Genomic DNA, 22,115 nt, shown 5'->3' with positions numbered 1-22,115 from the left:
TTTATACTTGATCAATTTTGGTGGAGAACAATTTATTGGTCGGAACCAAATCATGATTCGAGTTTATCATTCGAAAATAGCCTGGAACAGTGATAGTGTCATTGATGTTATTCGGGAATGTTTCGAATTGATTTAGATAAAAATATAGAACTACTATATTCAGAATACAAGACAGTGTTATCAGTCTTACAAACTGAGATAATTGTTAAGCGCCTGAAGCCGTATTACACGTACTCGTACACGTAGCGGAGTAGCTATATATTGACTTACAGATTTGTGTGATACGCATATTCGTATGCAAATCATGGTAAAATTTGTTTGTTTCGTGATCCGGATAGGTATGCATATTCTTATGCAAACCATTTTGGAACTATGGTAAGGGAACCAGGTTTAAGTATCCAAACCGGTATGCGAACCAATACAGTTCTATGTTCCTGAACTAATTTAGTACCCAAACCGATACGCAAACTGAAAAGGTTCTGTGAACTCCGGAACAGGTCTAGTCTTAAGTTTTCCAAACTTGTTCGCAAACTGAAAAAGTTCTGTCAACTCCGGAACTCAGTCTTTCACCTAAGTTTGCAAACCGGTACGTGAACTGAAAAATTCTGTCAACTCAGGAACTCGGTTTTGCTCATAAGTTTGCAAACCGGTCCGAGTACCATGACTCAGCCGATTCACGAACGACTCATGTATTTTTACTTTGTGCATTTACCAACTATGTCGATTATGATTCGATTGTGATTAAATTATTTCTATGAGATAATTTGCATTTGATCAATTCTCTAAAACACTAGACTTTTTTGATCACATGATTGTGACTCAAGATCAATGTCTTTGTGTTCATGAAAATTAGTGTTAACCTTTTAAGTTCAAACCGGCTAGTTTCGGCTAACCATGTTGAATATAGTATTTGTGCAAGGTTCGGTTACAGTTTACCTAACCAGAGTGCATATCTTGTTTATGCGAATGAGATTCAAAGTTTTCATCTAACGGTGAATATTGTTTGCTTGGTTCCAAAGATATCTTAACTTAAATCTAAAGCAAACTATGCTTTGAATGTCTATATAAGGAGAACTCTTGGCAAATGGGATCTTTAAATCCTGACACCACTTTTTGGTGTGTCCTAGTTGTATCTAGAGTCGTCCTCTCCATAAACCCTTTTAGTGTTTAGCGACTATCAAAAAATTCATTGGGATTCATGAAGCCAGGTCCATTTATCTTTTATCTTGATAACTTGAGTATCCTGATCTTGTTCGATTGTTGATTTACCACTTGAACAAGATAGATACAAATCACAAAGTTCTCTTCGTCTCAACTTTGTGATTTTTATACTTGTAAGGTGAATAATAATCTAGGCTGCACTTCGGGTTGCATAAGTCTTGATTTTGAGGATATCAAGACTTTTGTCAAATTGTTATCGATTTCCATCACCTTGATCCTACGTTTGATTTGATCATCCGTTTCGATCGTAATTAAGAAATCAATTTTATATAGGCTTAATCTGTGTGAGGCAAATTTGGTTTAAAGTCTTCAATTGAGTTGAAGCAACTCTTAGTTGATATGACGTCATCTAAGGAAATCAGTTGCGCGGAGTCCTTCTGGGATTCAAGAGGCGCAAGGAGAGCGACTGTACCTGAATCAGTGGGAGACTGAGTTCGGGCTCAATTACATTCCAGACCGAAGTTAATTGGTAGTAGGCTAGTGTCTGTAATGACTTAATACAGTTTGGTGTTCAATCTGGACTAGGTCCCGGGTTTTTTTGTGCATTTGCGATTTCCTCGTTAACAAAATTTCTGGTGTCTGTGTTATTTCTTTTTCCGCATTATATTGTTTATCTTTATAATTGAAATATCACATGTTGTGCGTTGATCAATCAGAGTAGATACGTCCGACCTAGTTTGATGGATACGACTTGATTGATTCTTGGACATTGGTCTTTGGTATCATCCAAGAACTGTCTTTGTGATTAGGTTCGCGGATTCAATTCTGTAAACGTTCTAATCGCAAGAGAAATAGAGATATAACTCTATACAGTTTCCTTGACTGAGTTTTAACTCTCGGAGTTGTGTTGAGTTTGTCCACACAAATTGCCTATGAAAAAGTTGGTGGTGTATTTTGGTACCCCCAGTGTTTTCAGTTACAGCTGATGAGAGTGCGGTGATTTAAATCCTTTTATACAAATTTGTAAAAATTTGAATGTAATTGTCCTGTGAGGTAAACAGTATTAGCACTTGGGCTTCCAACTCAAAACCAATTGGCAGTGATTGGAGACGCCCTCATGCTTATATTGAGGAGTCATGCTTAGGAAGTAGTCTATGTGGGACTGTACATCTGCAACATTCCCTTTCATGTATAGGGCTCTTTGAGCTCTCTACATCGTGGACCGCTATATGGTTGTCCTGACTTTTTGGATCTTACTAGGTCTTATGTCTCATAAAGGGCCTAGCTCTGATATCATATTAGCACTTGGGCTTCCAACTCAAAGCTAGTTGGTTTTGAGTTGGAAACCCAAGTGTCTTAAACTCAGATTATGAGTTTGGACTGTATGCATGCACCTATGACCTAACTACCATGTGAATTTTCAGATCAAAATTTGCGGGGATGTCCGTACCTAGAGTTGCACTATCTTTTGGACAATGCTAGTTTCTATTTGTCTCTTGATTTCAAGCCTCTGGTTAAGCATGCTTTAGACTGTTAATCATGTTCAGATTTTCTGGAGGCTGTTTGGTATTATTAATGTATTCCCCAGTGCAATGGTATAACATTCTGGATAATTCTTCTTCTAGTGGATAAGATTGCCACCAATTTGAAACATCAACGGCGAAGGCTAACTTGAAACCTGTGAGAAATTTTGCTTTGAGGGGAACGAATTTACCTTTTCTATATTTCTCCCAGTGTTTTGAGGAAAAAAATCAGCAATTATAGTTGTTTTATGCAGTTGTTGTACATCACCGTTACACTGAGACGAGGCAGTGCAGCATTAGAGCCTCAAGAGGGTAGCCTTGCTTTGCTAGTTTGCTTTAAAATTTCAATAATTCTTCTTTTCTGCATACTCCAATTGAGATGGCAATAATTCATTCCAGTCATCACCCATGTGTTTTGATATTAGTTACACCAAAATATACCCAACAGATCTAGCTTAGAGAAATTTTTATCCCACAAGGCATAAAGCTGCAGCTTCACATTACCACTTAACTGCATTCTAGCTTCATCTGAAGCATTATGATGGTGTAAGCTGACTGCATCTTGGAACATAATACTGTAGTGAACGTCGGATTTTCGGAACCGAGATATCCGCGCTCACACCAACACAGAAATGTCTTTGGTTTATCACTTTTTTTTTGTTGCATTCAGATTGAGCTTTCCAATTTGATACTCAGGTTAAAAGTCATGGAGAGATGATTGATTCACTCATTTAGTCAAGGGCTAGCCATTGGGACCAGTGGAATGCACCATCCGAAACCAGTATGCATCCCTCAGGCCTCAGCAGAAATTTATCAGTATATTGTTCCGTTAATAAAATTGAATGAACTCGAACATCCAAAACCAATAGATAATCACGTACCTAGAGGCGTAGAGTTTAGGTACTAAAAGATAGACAGATTTGTTGTAACTTGTGAGAGCTAATAACGAAATGTTGGGGTTTGAAATTAATCTTTTGACTACATCGTTAACTTAAACCTTAATACTTAATTTAACAACATTAGATATTTAACCTCAAAAGCTGAAAACAAATCTATTGTTTTACTCTCTAGTGTCGGCCATTAACAGTAGCTTAGAGGCAAAAACAGTTCTGATATCACCTACTTAGTATACAATACTATTTCTCCTACAAAGAACAGGAAGAATTAGGTAACTGGATTTGGAACTACATCCTTTTCAGTGTTGGAGCGGCATGAACTTGTTGTGTACGGGTCGTCTTCTTCGAACTCGACCCAAGTTTGACGGGTTCCTTTTCGTCCCTCCATTATATCGTGATTTTGTGGTCGCTTGCCTGGCATTATAGATACACTAAACAAGTTAACAGAGATCTGGTTATCCCCAACATTTACAAAATATATAAAAAAACAAACAGGGTCTGCTACTATCACTACCAAATATGACCACATAAAAGGTCCCAACCAAATGCAACGGCTGATATCTTGAACAGGCAGAGGTTTGATATAAGATTATTGGATACTAAACTCTACTGCTACGATTATATGCTGTCCTCACTGCAATTTTTCTTGCTGTTCAATATTACGGAGCTGAACTTTAAGAATATATACATTAAGCTGGTTGCTTTTCTTGCACATAGCTCATTTGATTCTTGTTCATTTATTAATAAAAGAACAAGGAGAAGATTCCTATTGTTAATAAAGCACAATTTAAAGTTGTTAAAAGTCATTTTACTGCACAACTGTTGTTGATGTTTGATTAGTGTGTAGAGTTTAATGGATAGATCATCACCTGACAAAGTTCCTTGAGTTTTCTTGGTGGCTTCTGACATATCAGTTGTTGGTTTGTTTCCAGCATTATTGCTAACCTGTACTATTTCAGATTATTAGTAGCTTAACATTTAGAAAATATAAAAATAAAGATTATATACTGAATGACCAAAACCAAATTCTTACATCCATGGATTCGTCAGTGGATAAAAGCTTCCTTGGCAGTTTAGTATAAACATGTTTCTTGCCAGGAAGTACTGTTTGATTGACAATCAAGTTATGGAACAAGATTAATACCAATAGAGAAAAAGAGGAAGAGCAAAATCGAAAAACTAAGAGATAAGCTAGCTAGTGAGAGGTAAGAGATAAGTTATAAACCGGCTGCTTGTTGATCATGAGACGACGAGACAACTTTCTTAGTCAGAGGTTGAAGGTGATGACCATGTTGAGTACTACTAGTATCACAAAGAGAAAGACTGGGAGTTAACGTGTTGGAGAGTATGGTGACAATAAGCGTCGCTACGAACAATATTGAAAACTCCATTAGATGAACAATTGGAGATGCTGGTCTATTGAAGACTACTTAACTATGCTTAGATTTTGCTACAGAGAGTAGAGAGAGTTTCTCCAATAGTGTGGGTAAGTATGAATTTATGTCATCAACAAGTAGAATGGACCACTACATATATAACAAATACTACTAGTGTATGTATACATGTGTGTGCGTGAGAGACATCGAAAGTCAGAACGAGATATCAGACAAGCACAAAACACAAACACGCACAAAAATCCAAACGCACGAACTCAAACATCCTATTTCCAACTATAAGCCTCCTCTTATATATATATATATATGTATGTGCCTCTCTGCACTCTTTACCATACAACTTTTGTATACAGCGTTACACCCTATGGTCGTGTATACATTCACACATCTTTTTGTCGATATGGACGGTGCAAAATGTAACCTGTGGACAATGGTATTACTCAACAATTTATACAGATATAGTTAGTGACCCGCATTCTTGTTTAGTTGTTTACTATGTTCAATCAATCCATTTTCTCTTGGCTTTCCATTGGAGATTGCAAAGAGAAAATTAGTCCAAATATGCATTCTCGGTGATACCAAAATACTTGACAAGGTTCTTATGTTGCACTCAAAAATTTGGATACTATTACATCACTCTTGAACTAGCATTAAGAAAACAAGGAAATACAGTGCAATATATGTGGACATGCGGATTAAAATCAAAAACTAGGTTTCAATTAAGAAGGAACTTACCAGGGGGTTACATCTTCTTATTATTGTTGTTTTTAGGAGTAACATACGTTTTTCTGATTCCACCTTCCCTCTTCCAACTAAGGAAATCAGTCTTCTTCAATAGTTTTTGCTCATGAAGCTTCAATCTCCTCATTCCTCCTGCTCTTTTGGCGATCTCTTGGCTGGAAGGTTTGCCGATTTTATGTGAAGTCCTTTCTTGTCACTCCCTTTCTTCTTTAGCCGATTTTAAGTGAACCCCTAAAAATCATTTTTGTCTTGTTAATTTTGGAAGGCGGTGTTATAAGGAACACGGTTTTGGTTAAGGGGTGATACGGAATGATGGGTGCCGATATCAAAAACTTTTAGTTAGGTTCAAGCCTTCAAGGTCGAAAATGAACAAAAAGGGTTGTAGGGTTTTACAGAAGCTGAGATAACTCTTCTTCTTCTTTTTGTCTGCCAAAAAAAAAAAAAAAAAATTGGAAGAGAACGGGAAATTAGAGGAATCAATCGATGAGGCAATTAAAATTTCATGAGCAGAAGCTGTTGAAAAAGACTGATTTCAATGTGTTCAAGAGAGAACATGGACACAGAGAAATTCAAGTTACTCGTAGGTATAATCTCACTGGGAGAGATGATTACAAGAAGTAAGTTTCTGGCTCCATTTTAACCTAATTTTACTTTTTATCCAAAATATATATATATATATATATATATATATATCTCATTTGTTCTCAAATTGAGTTTTTCCTCTTTTTTTTTTATCTTGATTTTGGAAATTTAATTGTTTTTTAGGTATAATGGAATGTGCCGGATGGTGCAAAAGCTCGTTAACATCTTGAAACAGATGAATCCAAAAGATCCTTATCGAATTGAGATGTCTGATAGACTCCTTGAGAAACTGTGAGTTCTTTCTTTCTTCTTTATGCAAGTGTTCCTAGGTTTTTTTCGTATAGTGGATATATATTCTTAGTTTAGTAATTTCCCAGTGGATTTCTAGAACTATAGTTTTTCGTATAAATTGGTGTGTTGGTTGTATTCATTTGTGTTAAAGGAAACAGTAAGAAATAGAAAAGGGTCGGATAAAAATCTTGTTAATTAGGTAGGCGAAATTCAAATACTGAAGTTTGAACTGGTTAGAAGAATTTGATAATGCAGTTTTGATGATTAGAATGGAGAAACAAATGTTGATGAAATGATAAAGAAATAGGTAGAGAACTTCCAGGATCGAGAAGCGAAACACAGTGGATTTGCAAGGCATGACGTAGTTGATTAGATAAGCGTCTCTTGGTTAATGCTGACCCCAACCAGTTCACTTTTCAGTCCATTACCTGGGAGTGAGGGGAACTGTTGCAGGTTAAGAGTGGACTTTAGTGAATGTGAAAAGGAGAATATTTGAAGATATTGTTGGAGTTTTAATTAAACTCAAACTACAATTAGACTTGGTCTTGTGTCAGCCTTGTGTCAGTAGTGTTCACATAATCTACTCTGTTAAGAGTTGTGTAAGTAATGTATTAGTTATTCCTAGTCAGGAGTTACCATGTTATTAGGAATTGGAAGTAAGTGTTAGTGTTGCTTAGTAATCAGGAGTTTGATGTGCAACATGCAATTGTCTAGATAGTGGAAGTCGTGTGAAGTGGGAACACCCACTAAGCCTATGTTATGTTTTACAAATAGAGTCCTGTAAATTTTATTTCAGTTAAGGAAATCGAAGTATTCCACAATGTAGCCTCTCTTGCTGTTTCCAGCGAAACCTCTCTGCTATCTCTATTCCTTGATTTTCTTCAAGGGGAACATGGGTCACGGTATACTAACACAATTGTTTGCGCAACCTTATTCATTTGTTGTCCGCTGCCAATATTTCTTTCCTTAGTTAAATCATTGTCAAATGAAAATGATCTATTTTATGGTTTCTTAATAAGGTTATTATTACTTATTTGGAATGGTCCACATCAGCTTAAGTTAGACAGTTCCAAAATATTGAATTTTCAGATCATGCTTTGACGATGGTTATATTTTGATACTGCGGGTACAACATGGGTGTTATTCCTACCAGGAAGAGCTTAGCTCTTTGTGACAAATTATCTGTATCTTCCTTTTGCAGGTATGTGTACTTATAAGAAATCCATTTACAGTTATTCTTAGCCACCATTACCACTGGAAAATACTGCACGTTTCTTTTCTTCTGTTTTGCTCTATTTACCTATTAACGAATAAATGTGCAGGCGAAGATTAGCAACTGTTTCAACTCATTTGAAATTTGCGGAGCATTTGAGAGAAGCTGTGACATTCATTGAGCAAGGGCACATCCGAGTTGGACCAGAGACAGTTACAGATCCTGCCTTCCTTGTGACAAGAAACATGGAAGACTTGATAACGTGGGTGGACACATCCAAGATAAAGACAAAAGTCTTGGATTATAATGACCAAAGGGATGATTATGATGCAATGAATTGAGTGTAACACCCAGGATTATTTGTTCTGATATTAGCTCTCGGTTAGTTCAAGGTTTCTTTTTCTAGAGTGTTGATAAACAATGGATACAAATATTATGTATTTTGCTTTTTAGTTTGTTGTTAGTCCGGCTTTGATGCAAAAAAAAGGGATATTACTAATTAGAAAATATAAGTGACAGTATGATCCATATCCTCCAATATTGCACTAGCAATAAAACTTGGAGGTTATGCATTCCAAGTCTGAGAAATACTGTGATTTCTAATAGTAGTTACAAATCCCATCTTAATCTTATTACTACTTCTAATAGTAATAATCCTAGTATCATGTATTTATCTTATTTTGGCGAGTTAATCCACTCAGTAAGTTATGATTCATTGATACTATCATAAACTTCTCAGAATGAACTTTGTGATATTGCTGTTGAAATAGATTGCCCCTTCAATGTTGAGTATTGTCTTGGCTTGTTGGCTTCTTGTGATGGTTTGGTTCTCCTATATTTGAATGCTAGCGGTGATTTCGAACATGTGGGATTCCTTTGTCTTTGGAACCCAGACACAAGAGAATACAAACAAATGCCTAGGTCACCAAATCAAGATTACGAAAAGGAAAAGGACATAGGATCTACGGTTTTGGTTATGATTACAATATTGACGATTACAAGGTGTTTAAAATCGTGGACGTGAGTGGAGAAACTATAGTGGAAGTTTACACATTGGGGTTGGATTCATGGAAGAGCATTCTAACAATCCCTTATCGATTTGATGCTAATAGAACAACTGGGGTTCTTGTTAACGGATCTCTGATTGGTTAGGTGAAACTGGTGATGAAGACATCTTCAACACTATAATATCCTTGGATATTAGCAATGATAGATTTGAAGAAGTGAAACTACCCAAAGAAACTTTGGAGGATGGGAACCTTTTTTGGGAACGTGGAACTGTTCGTTACAAAGTATGGGTGATGCGGGATTATGGAGTTCAAGAATCTTGGACTAAGCGTTATGTCATTAGCCATGAAAGAATTATGGACGGATCTTTTGTAAGTATTATGTGGACTTTCATCAAGAATGATGAGATTCTTCTACAGGGTCAGAGTGGTTTAGTTTTATATGACCTCGGGCATTCAATTGCTAGAGTACCCAAGATTGGTACATTGAGGGTCACCAGTGTATTGAAATTTAGTGAAAGTCTAGTATCACTCAACCCAAGTACTTTTGTGGGGGAGAAAGAACCTAGAAGAAGTAATATAAACATGAAGAAGAGTCCAAAGAAGAACCAATTTGGTTTTTATTTTTATTTTTTTTTATTAATGTTGTTTATTTTATTTCCGAGTCTTTTAAATTTGTAATTATCGCTTTTATCTAAGTTTTTTATTTCTAATACATTTTAGACTTACCAAGAAAAAGGGCCCGGATCATGGATCTCTTAATATGAACGCATAGGTTAGACACAATTTCCTAACCGTTTATTACAGTATATCCAATGGCGGTACATTTTAGTAAGGTGACACTTTTTTAGGGTTAAAAACCTAAAACGATTTTGAAAAAACGGGGGTCTAACAACCACACCCAATATTTCGCTTAGCAATCTGTATGGACAAACTCCAATATACTTTTAAGAGAATCAACTAGACAGTCAGACTCAATCTTATAAAAAGTATATCAAGAGTTATATCTCAATTTCTCGATTCAATACTTTACTCAAGCAAATAGAAATCTGCGAGTCTAATTGAATATAAGAGAAATTAACTTGAACGGTACCAAAGACCAATGTTCAAGTATCAATCAATTTCAATCAACAACCAAAGGTTGAATTTACCAATTGAGCGATTCAACGCACAACCTGTGATATTTCAATTATATAACAAAATATAATGCGGAAAAGAAATAACGCAGACACCAGAAGTTTTGTTAACGAGGAAACCGCAAATGCAGAAAAACTACGGGACCTAGTCCAGATTGAACACACACTGTATTAAGCCGCTACAGACACTAGCCTACTACAAACTAACTTCGGTCTGGATTGTAGTTGAACCCTACTCAATCTCACACTGATCCAAGGTACAGTTGCGCTCCTTACATCTCTGATCCCAGCAGGATACTACAAACTTGATTCCCTTAGTTGATCTCACCCACAACTAAGAGTTGCCACGACCCAAAGTTGTAGACTTTAATAAACAAATCTGTATCACACAGAAAAGTCTACAGTAATAGATAAATCTTTCTCCCACATAAATACTTACGAGTTTTGTTCCATCTTTTGATAAATCAAGGTGAACATGAACCAATCGATAACTCGGACTTATATTCCCGAAGAACAGCCTAGAATTATCAATCACCTCGCAATAATCTAAATCGTATGATGGCGAAAATAGATATTGTGGATTCACAAACAATAAGACGAAGATGTTTGTGACTACTTTTCTATCTTTCCTATCGGAGAAATTAATCTCGAGCCAATCTTACAGTTGTACGCAATACGATAGAAACAGCAAGATCATATCACACAACTCCAGAGAAAATAGTTGGGTCTGGCTTCACAATCCCAATGAATTCTTCAAGTCGTTAACCTACAAGGTATCGAGAAGAAACCTAAGGTTAAAGGATAATCGACTCTAACTTATACAACTAGTATCACACAGGAGGTGTGGGGATTAAGTTTCCCAGTTGCTAGAGTTATCCTTTATATAGTCTTCAAATCAGGGTTTGCAATACTACCTTGGTAACAAAGCATTCAATATTCACCGTTAGATGAGAACCTGATTAGATTCAAGGTAATATCTTTCAAATGTTAGATCGAACTTAGCTTGTTATACACAAATGAAATGCACGTTCATATAGGTTTGTTTAACCGTACCTAAACGTGTACACCTAGTTGGTTAAATAGTAGTTAACCAAATGGTTAGCCATATGAGCACTTTCATATCAACCATATTCATTTTCACCATAACTAGTTCAAATGACTCAAAATATTTAGTTAGAGAGTTTTCCAGTTGCTTAGATCTTATATAAGTATACAAGACACAATCGAAGCAAAATTGGTTTTGATTCACTCGAATCGATTCATGAACATTATAGCCACGGTTTGCAAATTGCATCCCTCAATATATAAATGTTTTAGTTCATGAACAAACCAATTTTAGAAAGTAACACACTTAAGTATGCGTACTTAAGCAACCGGATTGAGTTGGTTTTGATTTTCAAACTCAGCAGAAATTCACGGTCGTGAACTTCCGCCAGTATGCGTACGGGTACGCATACTTACCCAGTCTCCATCAACCATTTAGTACACACACAAGTATGCATACATTTGGTTCCCGGTTATGGACTTATACACTAATGTGCAAACACACTATATGCTTATATCCAAAGATGGTTACATATTCTAAACTGTCATTTCATTCATTGAAACATTCTTAGAGAACGTTATATAGTTGTTATTCACAAACTTTTTTTTCGTCAAAGCGATTTTCAAGTGATTGAAACTAATATGACTTTCGTCTCTAGTAAAAATGAACTTGGCCAAACCGAAAGCTTACTGTAGATGGGGCAAAATGAGTAGGATTTTCATCAGATCAGCAATGGTGGTTGAGCTTTGAGTGTTCAAAGCCTCTGTGGGAGCTTGACCAGGCCGACCAAGTTAAGTAGTAATTGGAAGAAATTCTCCAGTACTGGGAGATAATATATTGAGATTGGATGTTTCTGAGACCTCCCCATAATTGAACATCTTTGATGAAATTGTGAGTTGCAACCGAGAGAATGATCTCCCATAGTGGTCGCCAATCTGTAAATGGGGCAAAACGAGTTGCTGGTTTTTTACGGAATTGAGGAGACGACCGTGCGGAGGAAACTCCTTGAACCGAACAAACTGTCAAACCTCACAAAGATGCACTGCAAAAAGGGAGTGCTTTGAATTCGAGAGATCAATATTTAGTACACCGTCCTAAACCAAGACAATGGCCGTACCATAGTAAATTCGGTCACAAGAGAGGATGGGTCGATCTGTAGGAGGGAAGCTGAGAAATGTGTGAGATCAATGGTGATCGAAGATTGTGGGTGTGTTTTGTATTCTGAAAATAAGATAAGTTCTGAATGATTGAATTTGCTCTGTTGAGAGTAATTACTCAGACGTTGGGTTGTTAATCTTGTGTTGTCTGTTTGACGTAAGATTGTCTTGTTTTCAATCATGATTCAGAGACTTATTTATATTGCTAGAATTGTAAACACCATGATCCCATGAAGTGTGACAGTTGATGGAATCAAAGAGTGGATAAGTGGAAATCGTGTTAAAACCAGTTGCTCAACGTGCGAAGACTTGGTCGATTTTCCATCCACTACTTTTTTAACTCCTTCAACTAATTTCACGACTTGCTGACATTCTCATCGTGTGTATGAACACACGTGACGTAGACCACCAGACCAAAACCCTAGTTAATATCCCCCATGTGACGCGATTTATGTCTCATGATTGTGGAGTCTGCAAGGCAGACGTGTATTTAGTTAGTCAGTTGATGACTTCTTGACTTCATGGGACGATGGGTCCATGTATTGCTGAGTTGAACATGATTTGCAAATGTTCTGAAACGCACGAATTGAACATGTCTGTTGAGACAGAGGTATAATTCTCGAGTAAACGTCGATAGTTAAGGTGAGCGAATATTGCTCATTCGATGAATTGTTGGATATTGATAGTTGAACCAATATTCCTTGGTTTGAGCAAATATTGCTCATCTGAGCAAATGTTGCTCGTTTGATGAATAATTGGTAGCATGACCAGATAAAATATTAAATAAAGATACTGGAAACTGGACCGATTGTAATTAATAAAATGTTGATCATGATATCAACATAAAATTATTAGCATTCGAATCTGGAACCTTGGACTCGAAACCCTAATTCGATCAATTGATGGTTCATTGAAAATTAACCACAAAGTGAAGGAGGGACCGGCTACATGGGATCATGGATCAACCATGTAGCACCTATATGCTCGAGTGAGTAAATACCAAGGTCTCTTGAAGAGTTGGTGAAAGGATGATCAAATTCTGGTTTAATCATTTATTATTAAAATAATGCTCGTCTGAGCCTTAGGTGATAAAACCTAATTAATTATGAAGAGATGAGGGACTGACCAAGGGGTGATGAAACCATCCCTAGTTGGTCACGGGATCGTATAACAATCATTCCATGAAATTCCAAGTTGTTTGGAAGAGTTTTGGACCCAAATACGTGCAATTGCGCAAATTAGGTCAAATTATGAAAATACGTGGGACCGGATTCTTACAAGCCAAATAGCCAACCTTGGTCGGTCAAGGTAACATGCTCACGTCGCCAGAGTGTTCGTGTCTCAGTCCTGAGAATTTTGATGTTTTCTGATGTGCGTTTGAGCAACATTTTGAGAAAATATGACAAAATCAGGATTTTTGCTGAAACTGAGGAAACTTCATGAGATGAAGGAAAAATAATAATAAAATGAAGGAATCATAAAGTGTGGGACCGGCTATGTCCAAAGCATGTCCGGCCGGCCAATGATCCCGGTCCCATAGCATTTTTCCTAACTTTACTATATTTTTCATAATTTTATGAAAATACCATGAAATCAAGGAGTTTGTTGAAATAAAGGAGTTTTTGTTGAAATCAAGGAGTTTCCTTGAAGTGAATGAGTTTCCATGACATGAAGGAAATAAATAATAATAAAATAAAGGCGTGTGGGACCGGCTTGGGCATGGTCGGCCGGCTAGGGCCCGGTCCCGTGAGCTCCTTGGTTAATATTTTATTATTTATTATTTTCTTTCCTATTTTTCATAGGTTCATCGTCCCGTCGTATTTTGAGATTCTCGTTCGTGTGTTCATGTGCTCGTTAGTGCATTATTGTTGAGTACACTTGCATCCTTTTGGTCGGGGCTTACTCGAAGGTATCTCAGATGACTGTACGTTGAATATTTATCACTAACCCGTGGAATTCTGCTGGGAAGAACCACAAATTGAAGTGACGAAATATTACGAAGAATCGTAGAATATTGTTGAATATTCTGTTAACGATTAGAGATAATTAATTGATGGATCTACACTAGCAGGCATGCTGTCTAGGAGCATTAATTATCTGAGAATTGAAATATATGAGCTTGTTGAAATGTCATATCTCTTTTATATAGTCAGGGAAAACCTTGTTGCATCCTGAAGACGTTATTGCTCTATACTAGCAGGCAAGCTGTCTAGGAGCCGTCCAATCATTAAGATTCTATGCACATGTCTTTTATATAGTCAGGGAAAACATTATTACATCCTGAAGACGTCATCGCTCTATACTAGCAGGCAAGCTGTCTAGGAGCCGTACAATCGTTCGATTCTATATAAAAGTGATTACTGAAATTGCTCAGTGTTCATGAAATATGCCGTTGCCTCAGTTGAGAGACTGCATATTCATGTATGCTCTGAGAGAAGTATACTTAGTCAGAGACTCTTGTGGCATGAGCTTCCGTGCTTCGATAATAGACATGAGCCTCAATACTCATCTGATTGCTGGATCAGGAATATGTAAAATTATGGTTTTACGATTTTAGCCTTTGTCGAAAATCCACCTTCTACATTAAGTCCCCTGCTTAGTAAGGGACAGTCATGTTCCTCAGTCAGCACTGGATGGTGATTTTCTAGTTACAGACGAAATAAATAATTGAACATAGTCGTAAGATAGAATGTTACCGGATTTTTGATTGCGCGAACGAACCATGGCTTCAACGAAGATCCCAGTAGCATGATAGAGCATCAAGCGTAAATTGGTGTAACACTGCTGATTTGGTGATCGAACCTTGGTTTATTTAGGATTCATGGGTCCGGGCCCAAGAAAAGAAATCCTTGTTTTAGGAACAGACGCTCGTTCGTTTGTTAGTTTAAGGAACAAACAAATAGACCTCAGTCTGATGATATAAAATTTGGTTTATGAGCTTTCACGAAAACCAAAATTATATATATATATATATATTTTTAAATATGTGAGATTTCATAAAGTGGAATAAACTCTCGTTTCAAAGGTGAATGCTCGTACGAGAGAAAAGTTTTTTTTTAATAGACGTGCGTCTGTTAGTAATAAAATTTTGTTTATGAGCTTTCATGAAATTTTTTTATCTTCGAGCTTTCAGAAATATTTGAAAATATACCATCGCTTCAAAGACAGATGTTCGTGTGAGGGAGCAAAAAATATATAGATGTATTTTTAAAATTTACATGAGTTTCACGTTAAATATTTATATATTTTGTAAAATCATGTTTTGATTTTGAAAAACTGTTGAAAGTAGACCATTATACATGGTGAAATAATGTTTGTATGTGATTTTTCATAATTGTAGAATGGACATCTGTCTGGTTTTTGAAAAACCAGTGGATGTTAAAATTCACGTGGGTTGTTCACGGTTTTATGAAAATCAAGTCATAATTTTGAATAATGAATTTTGCTCGTCTTTGCAGGTTTGAGGGAACGAGCAAGTTTTCGAAATTCTGACGTTATAATCATTACAGCTAGTGAAATTTTAAATGGGTAAGAGTTGGATTGTTACCATTTTGTTACGCGTTTGTTATTGGTATATCCATGAATCCATCTCTTTCGCTTCAGATAGTGGTGACTTCTGGTTACAACCACTCTTCTGGACCTTCCGGGAACGCTCCAGAAATATCAAGTCAAAGATGAAGACTTCGATCTGCAGATGTTCATGCCGAGGTGAGTTAACCTTTAAGAGACGCTGAAAAGCTGATGCATTGTATGTCTCTCTATCATCTGGGGGTCGTCCGCGGTGGAATCAACGCTTTCTTAGCCTTGGCGGATGCAGAAGAAAAGCAGGGACGAGATGAGTTATTACTGAAAAGGAAAGCTGAAGATGAAAGGCTTGCAACTTATCAGCAAAGCGTCGCCGACTTCATCAAATGAGACTAGCGGCTGAAGGTGAAGTCTGATCTCGCGCGGGAGGCGTAGATTCGATTCAGATGTAGATGAATGAATAATTTTGTCATAATTCGTCATCAGAAAATTCAGAAGTCAGGTCTTCGTCTGATGTCGGATTTTCGTGATCTACCCATGTTTCTTCATCCTCGGAAAATTTCCAAGCTTTAACATAGAATATTTTCGGCTTTTGAGCATGTTTAAGGTCCTAAATTGACGAAACAGTAAACTTCCAGGAGATTTCCAGAAATTTTTCAGCTGGTATATAGTCTAATGTTCTGGCCACATCGTTTTGCTCATTTCTCTAATTGCTATGAATTTTGGATATGTTGTAGAGGACATCCATACGAATATATTGGTATATGACCCATCCCTATATTCTTCACCAATTTATCCCAGATCGCTGCTTTGTGCGTGACAGTGTAAAATCATCTCAGGCGAGCTTGTTGTAGAACACTCATGTTGTGTCTTTAGACCATTCGCTTGTGTCTGGAACGGTTGGTGAAGGATTTTAATGTCATTGATTCATTTGAGATCAGGACCCCTTTATTGATACATGAGCATGGTGCTTGCAGTGCCATCTTGTTTCTGTCAGTCGTAGAAACATCACTTCTCAAACCCTGGTCACGAGACCATAACTGAGGTTGCTCTCAAGAGGGGGTGATGTAATGATCATGGTTGCATGTCCTGGTGGTAGAATTCCTTTTATGATGAATGATTAGCACATGAGATTCTGGTGTCACGGGTCTCGGATTTTGAAACTGATCATCATGATCAGTGGACTGTCAGTCCCCAGTATATATTATTAAATCTCTCCTTTTCGTTTTCTCTTCTTCTGGAAAGACTTGGATAGAGGACCCAGGTAGAAAAATTGATGTAAAGACCTAGGTGGTCGAAGTTAAATTTACTTTGATGAAGGACTTAGTGGAAAGACCTGGTGGACACCGATCGACTGTGGAAGTTATGAATCTCGTCTAAGAATTGATGTTTGCATATTGTATGCTCTGGAAGCTGCAGGAACCTCATACGATATCAGAATTTGATGCTTCACCCAAAATTTTGAATCTAAGAGACTGAGTTATCTCATGAAACAAGAATCACTCAATTTGGAGTTGTAGCGATCAGCCAACGAAGCGTGCACATTTGTAATTTGTAATCCCGTATAAATTTTTCAGATTTCGTAGACCTGACGGTAAAGGCCATATCTTTCAGCTCGTATATCCGATTGATGCGCCCTTTTGGTATGTTGTAGAAGAGATATATACAAACATCTTTCGTTCAGGATGAATTTTCCCATTCCTCACCCACTGGTACGTTTTTCTAAACCCATGGCCTGAAGTGTGTTGTATCTCATTTGTAAAGGTGATGAGAACATCTTGTAGAAGACTTTGGTTTGTGCCTATCCGTCGTGCAATCTTTGGGAAGAATTCCATGCTAACATGTTTTCATGTCTACACATCTTGATATGAATCATTAGTACTTGGAGAAGTCCGATCCATCGAGTAACACTTCAGAGAATGGACAGTTGATGAAGCCGGATGTTGCGCCTGAGACTGTTATTGGTTCTGAGATCACAATTGAATTTTCTCCAGAAATTCTTGTTGATGCTGAGACCATGAATAGAATTCCTCCACACATCCTTGTTTATGCCGATATTATGGTTGGAGTTGCTCGAGAGACCAAAAAATGCTAGATTATCGACATAGTCTTTGCTCCTCCATCCAGTGAGCCTTTACATGCACGAACTAATTGGTGAGTTGAGCATTCCTAAGATGAAAGTGTACTAGGATTTCAACCCAAATTCTCCTGAATATGACTTTACTGTAAAGTGGCTTCGTCAGGGAAATCGATGTTGTTTTGGCAGATAACAGCGGCAGTCTTCATTCCGGATGTGAGGAGAAAATTTTCTTTGGGCATGCCAGATTGTTGATGTAGAGAGGTCCCGTTGATGAAATTTCATGGGATCACATCAGGTTGCAGTGACTTGTTATGTGGATAACATTTATTGAAATTGATCTGAATTGATGTTTTCAACAAGATCAAGTCCCCAAGTGCATCCCAGAGGTGTTCATCTGCTTAACAGAAAAAATATATGTTGAAGAAGTTTGTGCCATACATGGATGAATGATGTTGCATCTGCTTCAGAAGTCTTTTCATGGGATAGTGAAGACTTATCAATTGTAGTTCAGCTATGATGATCGTCTTGGTGTTGAATCAGTGCACCGTTAATAATACTCGTGCTGAAGTTAGAGATGTCAGATGTACTCTTTGATTGGGAGTACAATTTTACGGCTTCTAAGAATAAGGCACCGAGAGATGAGCGGTTTTTGATTTTCAGTTGGCCTTGGAAAAGTAGGCGATTGACAGTTGTAGGGATTTTCTTTTGGTTCGATAAAGATTTTCATTTAAATAAACTGATGTTGATTGCTGAAAGGGATTCAATTAATGAATGCAGGTATTGCATATGTTTTCGAGGGATTCATCAAACCACGAATAAATTAAGAAAATCATGCTTCAAACTTCAGATGCTTGAGGTTCAAATAATCAGATCCCTTAAGAGAACGTCTTAGGCATGATCGTCTTGGACCTGAATATCTTCTGTTCTCCTTCACTAGTCCTCCAACGCGTGATATTCCATGCTCGTACAGGCGTCAGCACTTTTGCAAAATTCGGCAGTGGACATTCCTGAATGCGGAACAGGAGTACATCCAATACATTCCTTATCAATGATTGAATATCATCTATAAAATGAACATTCAAGTGAGATGCTCGATTCGAAGAGGTGCGACCACTTGGTAAAATATCATAGTGGTGAAGATATCTATTCATGACGTCTTGCAACGGCTGAGTTGTTAGTAGAATTGAGTCCCCATGCTAGGAGATCATGTAGGAGAATATATGATATGGACATAGGAGGAATGGGACTTTCCAGAGTGCAGAATATTTTGAGAAATGTCGATGCACCTTCTTCGGGTTCTTGTTTCAACCTCATCATAATTTCTTCCCAGTACTTTGACGACGGAGGGCTCACCAAATCCCCTGGATCGAACCTTCTTCGTTAGAGAGATGTGAAACCAAAGGCGTTTGGTTAGTATCCATCTTTTTCAGCATGGATCCATGTTCATCCAAGGATCATGTCATATCCTGGATCTTCCTTGACTATGAAAAACTTGGCTTCTGTCTAGGTTGAGCCTATTTTCATCTTGAAATTAATGTGGCCATAAGCATCTCTGAGCGTTCCTTCATGATTCTTGATTGAGATGGGAACATGAGTATCTTCTTTTCGATTGATGCCTGCGGTTCTAAAATTCTTCAGTGGAATTATGTTGATGGCGAACCAACGTTCTTCCAAATTTGTTTCCTTTGAGATCGACTATGGTAAGCAGTCTACGATCGTGCATCTCCTTGTCTATGGCTGAAGTCCCAGAGAGTATTTATGGAGATATACAGTTGCCTCCCTGGAACGATGTGATTCAGTGTTGTGAACATGCCTTTACTTTGTGCCTTCGATGGATATAACGTTTCACATATATGTTCGACCATGAACCGCTTCTTTGACAGGTTGTTCAGAGAGAGAAAGTCCCGACTGAGAGAGGATCCATGTGCACGCCTTCAGTCCCCAGGTTAAGTTCTCCTGATTCGACCTTTTCCTTGAATATGCGCTTCAAAACCTTGCAGTCGCTTGTTGGATGATTGACGAACCTATGAAAGCGACAATAACGAGGATTCTCCATTTCTTCTTCAGTCGGCTTTTTCTTGACGTATGGAAATTTGATTGCACCATATTGGATCCAGACTTATAGCAACTTGACCACTTTTTCAATGGGAAGAGGGAAGTCCGGGTATGTCTGGTCATTTTGTTGACGCTGAGTCGACATTTGTGCATTTCGGGTTTGATTATTCTTCCTTTGAACTGGAGAAGCATGCGTGTGCTGTTGTGCCTCGGTTTTCCTTTTACTTCCTTTAGCAATACCGTTCATGGAAGGATCGAGGTTGAGTTTCGGATTGGAAGAATACACGTTTTTCCTTATACCCTTGAAAACTTCTTTATTCTAGAATGGCTCGGATTGGCTGAGTAGAGCAGCAGCCGATCGGTCAGTTGCTTCGGCTACGATCCGAGAATGTAAATCCTACAAAAGGGATTTATAAAATGACATTATCCCTTCATCGTAAGAGTCTTGATTGAATCCTGCCAAAACAGACGGATCTTCTTTAGGAATTTGTGAGAATTGTTCCGAGGTTTCACGAACGTCCAAGCTAGATTGGTGGAGCCTTTTGCGCTTAGCATGAGTGTGAACTTTGTCTTCGTCGTCACTGGTGGAGGTATGGATCTTAAAAGAGAAATAAAAACCAGTGGTAACATAGGAAGGATTCCCAGCAGCTTTCTTTTTAGAGAGATCATATGTTGGTTCCCTTGATAACTGATCTGTAAGAACTTTCAAAAGGGAGAACACCTCGTTCTGTATCTTGACAATTTCCGCTTGATTTGTTACTACATCATGTAGGATTTTCATCAGATCAGCAATGGTGGTTGAGCTTTGAGTGTTCAAAGCCTCTGTGAGAGCTTGACCAGGCCGACCAAGTTAAGTAGTAATTGGAAGAAATTCGCCAGTACTGGGAGATAATAAATTGAGATTGGATGTTTCTGAGACCTCCCCATAATTGACCATCTTTGATGAAATTGTGAGTTGCAACCGAGAGAATGATCTCCCATAATGGTTGCCAATCTGTAGATGGAGCAAAACGAGTTGCTGGTTTTTACGGAATTGAGGAGACGACCGTGCGGAGGAAACTCCTTGAACCGAGCGAACTTTCAAACCTCACAAAGATGCACTGCAAAAAGGGAGTGCTTTGAATTCGAGAGATCAATCTGTAGTACTCCGTCCTAAACCAAGACAATGGCCGTACCAGAGTAAATTCGGTCACAAGAGAGGATGGGTCGATCTGTAGGAGGGAAGCTGAGAAATGTGTGAGATCAATGTTGATCGAAGATTGTGGGTGTGTTTTGTATTCGGAAAATAAGATAAGTTCTGAATGATTGAATTTGCTCTGTTGAGAGTAATTACTCAGACGTTGGGTTGTTAATCTTGTGTTGTCTGTTTGACGTAAGATTGTCTTGTTTTCAATCATGATTCAGAGACTTATTTATATTGCTAGAATTGTAAACACCATGATCCCATGAAGTGTGACAGTTGATGGAATCAAAGAGTGGAGAAGTGGAAATCGTGTTAAAACCAGTTGCTCAACGTGCGAAGACTTGGTCGATTTTCCATCCACTACTTTGTTAACTCCTTCAACTAATTGCATGACTTGCTGACATTCTCATCGTGTGTATGAACACATGTGACGTAGACCGCCAGACCAAAACCCTAGTTAATATCCCCCATGTGACACGATTTATGTCTCGTGATTGTGGAGTCTACAAGGTAGACGTGTATTTAGTTAGTCAGTTGATGACTTTATGGGACGATGGGTCCATGTATTGCTGAGTTGAACATGATTTGCAAATGTTCTGAAACGCACGAATTGAACATGTCTGTTGAGACAGAGGTATAATTCTCGAGTAAACGTCGATAGTTAAAGTGAGTGAATACTGCTCATTCGATGAATTTTTGGATATTGATAGTTGAACCAATATTCCTTGGTTTGAGCAAATATTGCTCATTTGAGCAAGTGTTGCTCGTTTGATGAATAATTGGTAGCGTGACCAGATAAAATATTAAATTAAGATACTGGCAACTGGACCGAGTATAATTAATAAAATGTTGATCATGAGATCAACATAAATTATTAGCGTTCAAATCTGGAACTATGAACCTTGGACACGAAACCCTAATTCGATCAATTGATGGTTCAATGAAAATTAACCACAAAATGAAGGAGGGACCGGATACATGGGATCATAGATCAACCATGTAGCACATATATGCTCGAGTGATCAAATACCAAGGTATTTTGAAGAGTTGGTGAAAGGATGATCAAATGCTGGTTTTATCATTTATTATTAAAATTATACTCGTTTGAGCCTTAGGTGATAAAACC

The 22,115-nt window shown here is 37.7% G+C and overlaps 2 protein-coding genes across 5 annotated transcripts; one reads left to right on the top strand and one right to left on the bottom strand.

Moving 5' to 3' along the window:
* Positions 1-3,661: 3,661 nt before the first annotated feature.
* LOC113273949 lies at positions 3,662-5,902 on the bottom strand. Of its 2 annotated transcripts, none has more exons than XM_026523510.1 (4): positions 5,710-5,902; positions 4,614-4,684; positions 4,450-4,525; positions 3,662-3,994 (listed from the first exon to the last, which is right to left on the bottom strand). In XM_026523510.1, exons 2-4 carry the CDS (start codon positions 4,617-4,619, stop codon positions 3,849-3,851), a joined length of 228 nt encoding a protein of 75 aa, XP_026379295.1. In that variant the 5' UTR covers positions 4,620-4,684; positions 5,710-5,902; the 3' UTR covers positions 3,662-3,848. The 2 variants fall into 2 exon arrangements, with proteins under 2 accessions (XP_026379295.1, XP_026379294.1); XM_026523509.1 differs by lacking the exon at positions 5,710-5,902 and adding an exon at positions 4,806-5,698.
* A 189-nt stretch (positions 5,903-6,091) lies between these two features.
* LOC113275752 (U3 small nucleolar ribonucleoprotein protein IMP3-like) lies at positions 6,092-8,264 on the top strand. 3 transcript variants are annotated; one of them, XM_026525315.1, is made up of 4 exons: positions 6,093-6,332; positions 6,481-6,588; positions 7,715-7,789; positions 7,911-8,264. In XM_026525315.1, exons 1-4 carry the CDS (start codon positions 6,199-6,201, stop codon positions 8,140-8,142), a joined length of 549 nt encoding a protein of 182 aa, XP_026381100.1. In that variant the 5' UTR covers positions 6,093-6,198; the 3' UTR covers positions 8,143-8,264. The 3 variants fall into 3 exon arrangements, 2 of the variants coding, with proteins under 2 accessions (XP_026381101.1, XP_026381100.1); XR_003323748.1 differs by having other exon boundaries at positions 6,303-6,332; positions 7,678-7,789; positions 7,911-8,256; XM_026525316.1 differs by lacking the exon at positions 7,715-7,789 and having other exon boundaries at positions 6,092-6,332.
* The last annotated feature ends 13,851 nt before the right edge of the window (positions 8,265-22,115 follow it).

This window comes from Papaver somniferum, chromosome 4 (assembly GCF_003573695.1).
Source record: "Papaver somniferum cultivar HN1 chromosome 4, ASM357369v1, whole genome shotgun sequence".
Lineage (NCBI taxonomy): Eukaryota > Viridiplantae > Streptophyta > Magnoliopsida > Ranunculales > Papaveraceae > Papaver > Papaver somniferum.
This window is presented reverse-complemented; position numbering and strand designations above follow the sequence as displayed.